This window comes from Boleophthalmus pectinirostris, unplaced genomic scaffold, assembly GCF_026225935.1.
Source record: "Boleophthalmus pectinirostris isolate CB_2022bp ecotype Guang Dong unplaced genomic scaffold, ASM2622593v1 HiC_scaffold_13, whole genome shotgun sequence".
Taxonomy (NCBI): domain Eukaryota; kingdom Metazoa; phylum Chordata; class Actinopteri; order Gobiiformes; family Gobiidae; genus Boleophthalmus; species Boleophthalmus pectinirostris.
Genome location: NW_026571036.1, coordinates 13207492 through 13216976, shown reverse-complemented (window position 1 = coordinate 13216976; position 9485 = coordinate 13207492). Strand labels below are relative to the sequence as shown.

General features: G+C 37.5%; 2 protein-coding genes across 2 annotated transcripts in view; one reads left to right on the top strand and one right to left on the bottom strand.

The window, feature by feature from the left end:
• Window positions 1–746: 746 nt before the first annotated feature.
• Window positions 747–1993, bottom strand: atp5mj (ATP synthase membrane subunit j). Its single transcript, XM_020920724.2, has 4 exons — window positions 1859–1993; window positions 1211–1334; window positions 1085–1108; window positions 747–878 (listed from the first exon to the last, which is right to left on the bottom strand). The coding sequence occupies exons 2-4, from the start codon at window positions 1332–1334 to the stop codon at window positions 865–867; spliced, it is 162 nt and encodes a 53-aa protein (XP_020776383.1). The 5' UTR covers window positions 1859–1993; the 3' UTR covers window positions 747–864.
• A 1070-nt stretch (window positions 1994–3063) lies between these two features.
• Window positions 3064–9485, top strand: part of LOC110175306 (nesprin-2) — a 96436-nt gene continuing 90014 nt past the window's right edge. Inside the window, exons 1-13 of the mRNA XM_055149634.1 lie at window positions 3064–3188; window positions 3456–3557; window positions 4354–4415; window positions 5682–5777; window positions 5862–5939; window positions 6015–6107; window positions 6303–6466; window positions 6636–6835; window positions 6913–7013; window positions 7173–7388; window positions 7567–7701; window positions 7784–7912; window positions 8847–8947. Coding sequence (XP_055005609.1) covers window positions 3479–3557; window positions 4354–4415; window positions 5682–5777; window positions 5862–5939; window positions 6015–6107; window positions 6303–6466; window positions 6636–6835; window positions 6913–7013; window positions 7173–7388; window positions 7567–7701; window positions 7784–7912; window positions 8847–8947 — 1454 coding nt within the window. The 5' untranslated portion in view covers window positions 3064–3188; window positions 3456–3478. The remainder of the gene's footprint in view (window positions 3189–3455; window positions 3558–4353; window positions 4416–5681; window positions 5778–5861; window positions 5940–6014; window positions 6108–6302; window positions 6467–6635; window positions 6836–6912; window positions 7014–7172; window positions 7389–7566; window positions 7702–7783; window positions 7913–8846; window positions 8948–9485) is intronic.

The following is a 9485-nucleotide window of genomic DNA, read 5'->3' as shown; positions in this document are numbered from 1 at the left end:
TGAGGGTGGTAGAAGAGATGAACAAGAGAGCGGTGTGGATGAGGGGGGTGGTGGCGGCGGTATAATGGCAAAGAGTTTCGCCATGTTTGAACGCGCGGAGAGGGAGCGAGCGAACGCAGAGCGAGTCGGTGCGCACCAGCGAGCAGCGGCGGTAGGAGAGTGGGAGGGAACACACAAACCCGGTCTGTCATCTGCCCCCCCACCCTCGCGGTACACGTGAATGACACAGTCAAGGCAATTACTTTGAAACACACTTGAGAGATCCGACTTCTAAGGCTCAGATTAGAATTTGTAAATCCTGCCAAAATGTCTATCAAAATTATGACGATTTGATGAAACTGAAGCAGGTGCAACCCTTATTTGGACTCAACTAGATGTACTTAATTGTAGGTTCTTTTAATATAGTTTTGTGTATTTGTGTGTGTTTGTTGGCTTGGTGAAGTTAGATTCAATGTTGTATCTTATATTATTAAGTGTGTTAGAGGTTGTGGAGTAATATTCTGAGCCCACACACCCACCAAAAGCTAAATATAGTCGGGTAATTATTTAATCCAGCTGGTTAAAATGTAAACCTGGAAAATGTAAACTAGTTTTCCTTATAAATAGGTCCACTTTACAACCTGTGCCGTTGTAGTTTGAACAAATCTGAAAAACTCATACACTGATAACTCAATTACTTACCATAACCAACTATTGACTACTAATGGGCATACATTTAAAGTAGTAAATACACCCCGAACAATACCCATTTTAAATATCAACTTTATTGGTTCCATATTAACAAAATTAACACAAATCTGGTCTCTGGTTTATGACAGGGGTATCATAATATGGGATTGGAGGTAGGTCCACACAGCAGACAGCTTAATGGCCAGGTTCTGTAAGAGAGAAATTATACAAATTACAGATATGTCTTCATACTGAGATAACACAAGTGCTCCAGTGGTGCACAATGGATTCATCCATTCACAGTTACGTGATAAAAATATGAATATTATAAAGACAGGACAGCCATCATGTGTATTACTGCATAAGATCTAAAAACATAACAGAGCAAAAATATAGACAACACAAGGGCACTTACTACTGTCCTTCACAGCTTTCTTTCCTATAAAAGAAAACAAAGAATACAGTACGTCAGTTATGTACAGTCAGCGTGTGCATGTATGTGTTTCTGTGTTCTTATTAGATCTATTTCACTTTCACTTACCTCCATAGGATATTTTGTAGTAAAAATATGCCATGATGCCTACACCAACCCACACCTCCTGGTAAGCCTTTGTGTAGTAGGGGGAAACCCTTCCCCACAAAGTTCCTAACCAGCGTCCAGCCATCTGCAATACAGACATAAATATTTACTGATCAACTCAAATGAAAATCTGATCTTCACAATTTAGACTTTTAATTTATTTTATTTTATGGTTAAGTTATTACAATATATGGTCCTTCACTAGTAACACAGACATTATAAATTTGAAAAACCTTTCGACATTATAATTATTATTTAATATTACATAATTCCAATTTAGACTGAAGCAGGCTGGTGCACCGCTATTAGTCATTTAGCATTTATCTATTTTGTCAAATAAACGATCCACGGAATATCTCTCCGAAATACATTATAAAACTTATATAATTAACACTGTGAGGTGTAACGAGTTAATCTAAAATTACAGACTGCCTTTTGAATGACAGAAGAAACTACCATTTGTGATGCTAACTAGGCTAACGTGATTTTAGCAGGGGCACACAGAAAATACAAAATGCACAGCCAATTAAACCAATCAGCAAAGAGCACCAGTCTTATTTGGATCTAAGGAACGTAAGATGCTTAAATAATAAAAGATCAGATAGTTACTTTGTGAGGATTTGCTGTAGAGGAAAGGTCAAATCGCTGCGGCTGCTGCTAACCTCAAAGTCGTGGGACGGGCTGCTTCTTCGGATGTAGTTTCCGTAGATTTGTAGTGCCGGATTTGTGCACAGCGCCCCCACATGGAACCAGACTGTTACATAAACACCTGTGGCTGGTTCTTAGCTCCATCTTGAGGAGACAACGTGGGTAAACTGGACATGGATGTTAAAGGATTATTGGTAACATTTTGTATTTTTAGCTAATTAGTATTTTGTCTGTTGAAATAGATAAGACTGAAGTTCATTGGTGAATGATTTTGAAACGTAACTTTGTTTTTTTAATGGTGAACTTAGTAAGCACTTGTTTCTATTTTAACGTTTGCTGTAAATAATTAGGCATCCTAATTAGTATATTTTATCATCATTAAGCAAGATTTTAGAGTTAAGTTAGAGTGACCAGACGTCCCTATTTACCCGGGACAGTCCCAGTTTTGAGCCCTATGTCCCCTGTCCCTGCAGATTTATCCGAAAACCATTGATTTGTTCCAGTTTTATACAAGAAATGTCCCCGGTGTCCCTATTTTTAACCAATTTAATACCTGCCAACAGTAAAGACAGAAAATGTGATTACTGACTCACATGTTAGTCGTGAATGGGCTGAGTGCAGAACAGTTTTTCTTAATTGCATACTCTTTTTTTATTGCCAACCACCACAAACGGGGTGACCCAGTTTTTGATTTTGAAATTCTGGTCACCCTAAGTTAAGTTCATGGATCATGGTTAAGTTGCAGAAATTGAGGTTCCATTAAAGGTGCATTATGTAACTTTTCTGCCTGGCTGTTTCCATGGAGATGTGATAATTTTGGCTATAATGTTTGATAGTGAGGCATGAAATATGTCAACACTGTAACAAGTAGGTGACACTACCAGCCAGAGTCAAGGATCTGTGGAGAGGCCTGCATTTACGCTCACAGTTCAAAGGTATTTTTGCGCAATAAATACTGTAACTGAATAACTACAAAATAATGTCATTCTCAGGAACATCTCAAGCAAAGAAAAAGCATCATTGGAAAAACAAGGTTGCAAACTCTCCTCCAGAAAAGTTACATAGCGCTCCTTTAAGTGAGGGAGTGTTTTGAATCTTAACTCCACCCCTTGACTCCACCTGCTTCATGTCTGTTCACCTCCGGGTTTAGTTCTGCCTCAAGTACTGTTCTGGTGTGGGTCCATTCACTGTTTTGCCCACTGACTGTGGGTTGTGGGCACAGCACACTGCCTTGGATTCCCTTCATAAAGCATGCTTTAGTGGTCAACAAACCTCCAGGAATGTGAAAGTTGTGAGTAACCAGTTTATCTAGTTTGAATCTCTAGAGTACTTGTTGTGTTTTTGGACTGTGGCTGAGTGAGCGTTTTCATACACCATGGTAACAATTTCTTTTGCAGCTCTTGTGGAAAGTTTTGCATGTGTGAACTTGTTTCTGTCAAAATTATGGTGAAGAAAGGGGTGTGGATGGGCATATCTTAGGATGACTAATCACACTTAAATTAAATTGTTGGTGGAATCATCAGCAACACTTGTCTTTTTCTTTTCATGTCTTGTTAAGATGAGCTCAGTTTGTTGGGACTGATGATGGCTTCAGGTGGAGTAGAGGAGGAGGATGAGGGAATATCACTGGACATTGATGACATGCACATGCTGCTACATGGTAAGACAATTAATTTAACTATATCATCAACATTGTGAGCTTGCATTTCTTTAAACTGATGTATCATAAATAGTAACGTTTTCTATATTACAATGCAGTTTTATTCCAGGACAAGCCCTTGTGCTAAATGGTGTGAATTTAACTACAGACAACAAAAATGTGTTAATTCACTAAATATCATGGAGCACTGAAAGGATCATAGGACAATATAGGTTTGGCTAAAAAAGGAGTGAAAGCTTGAGATAATAAAAGCAGCCATAGTTTAATTATAAAGCAAAACATGTGCTCCTTTTCAGCAAGGTCTATCTTAGTACTATATCTGGTATAGCTTTTATTTTACCAACAGATCCTGTGGAGTGTGTCCCTGTTTTTCCAAAGCTACTTCATTGTTTATATATGTCTTATTTGAGTAATGAATAGCGATCTAGGTTTTCTTTTTTGTCCTGTGTCTAAATATGTCACTGTCTGGGGTTCTCCTGCCTTGCTGCACGTCTTATTTTGACTGGCAGTCCTCCATGTAGGATGTAGGAAGCAAGGCAATAAAAAAGAAGGATATTACACTTTATAACCGTTAAGTTATCAGAGTTTTACACCTGTGTCTTTGACAATATATCATACAAACAAGTGTCACGTCACAAGTTTTGATGAATAGATTTGAACCAGTAAATGTTTTTAGTAACAAATAGCACCATGCATTCCATATCTCCTGGGACAATAATTAAATGTAACTTTCACTTTTACATTCAAAGTAATTCAAAAGTTATTTAAGATGTCTTTTTTTTTTTTTTTTTTACAGTGGAGCAAGAACAAATTCAGAAAAGAACATTTACCAACTGGATGAACGCTCAGCTTGCGAAGGTATGGTTAATTCAAATTGCTGATATAAACAAGGTTAAGTAGAATCACATTTCTTCAATTGTACAACTTGGCTTCATTCAGAACAATTTCAAACCACCCCCCTCCTCATGCGCGCTATCAAAAGTAGGTCAACCGCTCGTCATATATATATAATGCAAATACATCTTCGTAGCATAAAAAGCAGTTAAGAAGTTCCTGTTGACGTAGTGTTCCCTCTGTAAGTGATCTGCTGCAGACTGTCACATGCTGAGTCACAGAGGGGACAGTGGATCTGGTCGCACTGGTCCGAGGAGGCATCAGACCCATGTCCTGCCAGGGTTAGGGGTAAAAATAGAGCCCAAGTAGAGCAAGACTGTGTGTAATTTGAGCTACCAACACAGCGTCATAACCAATTACATCAGTTATACAGCTAATAAACATAAAAAAAACTCAAACTTAGACAATCAACAATCAATGAAAAGTTGCAGAGTGAGTAGTAAAAGAAAAGGCGGTGGTTTCTGTAGTAGGAATAGTGATGTAGTAGTGTAACTTTTTACTAATTTTGTTGTCCTTGTTGGAGAATTTGTCCTCAGCATTTGACAGGCCAGAAGGAGCTGTGACAGGGGTTGTACTAGGTGAATAGAGAAGATATTTGTAGTAGCAATAGTATTTTTAGGTCTTGTTGCAAATACTTTAAAGGGCCCGTATTACGCGATTTTCTGATCTGTTATTGTGTTGTTTCCTCATCACAAAAATACCTGGAGTTGTTTTTGTTTCATTCATCATGTTTAACTCACAAACCCTGCAAATTTAGGCTGAGTTCTTCTCTCAAACAGAAAACAATGTCAAGAATAGAATAATTTTAGGTAATTTCAGTCCTTGAATTGTCCATTTCTCCTGAAACAATGAAAGGTAACTGTAAAATTGAAAACTGACGCTTCAAGGCATCACAAGCTGGAACAGAGAATTCTGAACTTTTGAGATGTAGACAGTCCAAAATTACACAGGATTACTAAAACATGTGTGAACGAAACAAAATACAACTCCAGGTATGCATTTGTGGAGGTAACGACATTCAACATGTCTTAAAGTTCACAAGACCCTTTTTTGTGTCATCTAGGACCTTTCAAAGAATGTAGATTGTGCCTCTAGCTTTTGGTTCTTCACTTATGTAACTTTTTGAATACAGATTTATAATTAATTTTATGTAATCAGCCGCTTTGTTTGGGACTGCTGTAAACCTATAATAAACCTCATGTGATTTTTGTATTATATGTCGTCTAAAAGAGGAGTCCGCCCTCACATGTGTCAGACCTGTTTGTTGACCTCAGAGATGGCTCCATTCTGCTCGACCTTCTAGAGGTGATTACAGGCCAGCCCATGGTAATTTACTTTTCTATTGCTTACCAAATCCAAATTCAAATAGTAATGAATGAGGGATTAAAGACTAACAAAATCTATTTACAGACAAGGCAAAGAATAGATGGAGTCTTCAAGCAGAGAGCAGACATTGAGACCGTGCTGGACTTTCTCAAGAACAAATCTGTATGTTCTGTATGTTTTAAAATCATGTCTGAAAGTGTCCTCAGACCTCAGACGTTTTCTTGTGTTTTTTAACAGGTAAAATTAGTAAATATAAATGTCCCAGATATTATTGATGGAAAACCTGCAATTATCCTTGGCCTAATATGGACCATTATTCTCCATTTTCATGTAAGTACTTCTCTTAAATAGTAAATATAATATAAAAAAAAATTACATCTGTCTTTTTTTACATTTGCATTTTTGCTAATATGATTACATTAATTCCTTTGTAATTATAGATAATGAGAGATGGTCATTATCCAACATCTATGCTTCCAAACCCATAGTCCAAAACAAGTTGCTTACTATTACATTTCTTTTTAGATAGAGGAGATGGCTATCAATCTGTCCAGCATATTTCCTCCTTCCACCCTGGACTCTTTGGACAGAGCTGAATCCTGTTTAAGTACTCAGCCTTCACTACACAAGAGCTTTGGACTCTCAGCTAAACAAGCCCTGCTCACATGGGCTCAAAACCAGTGCCATAGGTGAGCTTGTACAATTATATTATCTAATTATGATCAACCTCTAGAAATATATTACAATTCACAGCTTTAAATAGAATAGAAATTGTCTCATCTTAATATAGCTTGTCAGAATTTTTAACTGCCTTCTACTTGCAGTGATAATACATGTATTATTTTCTACATTTTCTAGGGCTGGTTGCTCTGTCACCATCACAGACTTTACATCGAGCTGGAGGAGTGGGGAGGCATTCTTGGCCGTCCTCTGCTCTCTCAGACCAAAGCTGTTGGATTTGACCCAAGTCCAGACCAGAACCAACCTAGAGAACCTGGAGAGGGCTTTTGAGCTGTCAGAAAGGGAGCTGCACATACCCCGCCTCCTGGAACCACATGGTAAGGTGGAATCAGATTTGATGTTACAGTGTAGTATGTTTCCCTCTTTACAGTTTAATTACATAACTGTTTTTCAGATGTTGATGTCCCTGACCCTGATGAGAAGTCTATTATGACATTTGTGGCGCAATTTCTACAATTCTCAATTGAATCAGTCACTCCTGTTGCCAACACACAGGTTTGAAATTCAGATACAATTTTTTACTGTATGCTACTGGTTATTCATTATGACATGTGAAATGTATACAGTAATTATTCAAAACTCAGTTCACAAGTTATTGTATATGCTTGTAATACATAAATGACAAGAAATTACATAATATTTTTTTTATTTCAGGAGCCTAACCTGTCTACTGATGACTGCAAAAATGATATACACTATAAAAAATCTTCACGACCCCAAGTTGAAAGTTTCCATGAAGGTCCAACAGAATCTCAAAAAGCTAAAAGTCGAGTGGAGAAGACCAGAGTACGAGTCCAGGCTCGGATTCAGCAGGCTATCAAGCTATTCAGCAACAGAGACATTACAGAGGCTGAGGCCAAGAGGAAAGAGGTACTATCAAAACATAAACATAACATGATGTAATGTCTTTGGGCTAAGTTAGAGATTTCACAATGTCAGTTACCACAGCTTTGTACAGCTTGTGAAATCTACAACTATGTACTACGACTACATAATAAATGAATCTCACAGTGACTGCCTTGTGACCTTTTTGGTTGATTCTATGCAGAGGGCATTAAAAGCTCTGCAGCCTGATTTCCTGGAGGACTTTCTGTCTGCTGTGGACACTTTTGGAGCATTCTGTTCTGAACCCCAACTTGAGGATTTAAAGATACTCTCCGATTCAGTGAAAAAGCAATGGGAGGTAAGACTCATATCTGCTGTTGTGTTTGATTAGTATCATCTCCTTACCCCGTACCTAATCAAAAGTACTGTCCCACTTTCAGGACGTGCGTATGGACATGTCAGTTTATATAGACATGTTGTGGAGAAAGATCAGAGAAAGGAAGATGCAAGTGTCTCTAGAACCCTGTAAAAGATTGACCACAAAGCATGAAGAAGAACCACAGAAGGAGGTATTGTTATTTCACTGTATTTTATGTTCCCTTCACTATTAAACAAAACTTTTCTTAAGTTTATTCTTTGTTTCCCCTTCCGATTCAATCACAGTTGTTTCTAAAGTTGCTGATTTATGTTTTAGTAGTCTATTTCCCTTCTTTTATGATGATACACATTCAACAGCAAAACTATAAAATATAAACAAATAATCTGCTGCTTGCCACCTTGAACTGCAGCTATCTACAGTTTTCATCAGAAATCAGCATACTTTTTTAAAATCAATCAATCAATACTGCAATTCTAAATATCCACTGATTTCATAGATTGTAACAATATAGTAGGCATAAACCTAAAGTGAGTCAGTATATATACCGGTAATCCGAGATAATCTTCATTCTTTGTGTTCTGGTAATTTTGATGCACAATTTTCTGTATTTCAGCTAAACTATTGTCAGTTTATGCCCCTCTTTACTGTTGGCAGGTTTCAAATTGGTCAAAAATAAAGACACAAGGGACATGTGAAACTGGAACAAATCAATAGTTTTGGTTAAATCTACTGGGACAAGGGACACAGGACTCAAAACTGCGAACTGGGACACCCTGTTCTAGCCTAATGTGTCTTCTTTACTGTTTACTATTACAGTTACTGATGCAAGAAAAGTAGTAGATAAAATTTTTCACTATTGGAGATAAGCTACAAGTGAAATATGGTTTAAAAATGAAGTTATTTCAATTGTTCAGTTTAAAATTCAACCAAATTGAAGCACACTTAAATTCCAGCCTCCTGCATGTATCCTTATTATCAAAGTTACTAAACAATACCTGCAGTTTGATTGGCTTTCATGCCACTCGCACGCCGTGGCAGCAGCTATAGGCCCTTAATCTGCAGTAATTGGATGTGCTCACGTTGTGTCTTTTTACTTACCGCACTGCTGCCTTGTCTTTTACCAGGAGATGTACTCTGTGAGGAGCAGGGGAAACCAAGATGGGACTGGCACCACAACTAACCTGCAGTCAAAACATCAGCTCACAAGTCAGCAAGAAGTACAAAGGTAATCCTATTCATATATATTAGACATATATATTATTTTGTATTATGGGTTTTAAATGTAATATATGGCCTGTCTATTAATGTATTTATAGCATCTAAACCATATGAGTCAAGCCGTTTCACAAAAGAAAAGTGGTTTAACTAAATATGATACAGGCACACCTGGATTATAGTTACCCTCTCTGGTATCAAGCCTTTAAGACAAAGTATTGTATACTGGGTACAGACTAGACGGTAACTTTCCCTTTAAATTTTACGTATTGAATGAAGTAGTGCACCAAAATGTAATTGTTTTAAAACCAGTGATAGTATGAGCAACTGACAAATGACACATAGAATAAATACGTTTTCTTAGTAATCTGTATACTGTGTGCACATACAACACACATATTTTCAACACACATGGAGATGATCTGAAATGCTGATCTAACCCTTACCTTAACACATTCTTTCCCAAAGACCTCACACAAGAGATTTTTTTTAGGTCGCCTTGTCACAATCTGCATGTAGGTCTGCAATCTACAGTTCTGACACATGAG

Coding starts and splice junctions, on each gene's coding strand:
- atp5mj (XM_020920724.2), bottom strand. CDS start 1,334: ATGGCTGGACGCTGGTTAGGAACTTTGTGGGGAAGGGTTTCCCCCTAC. Junction 1,109..1,210: donor CTACAAAATATCCTATGGAG/GTAAGTGAAAGT, acceptor TTTCTTTTATAG/GAAAGAAAGCTGTGAAGGAC.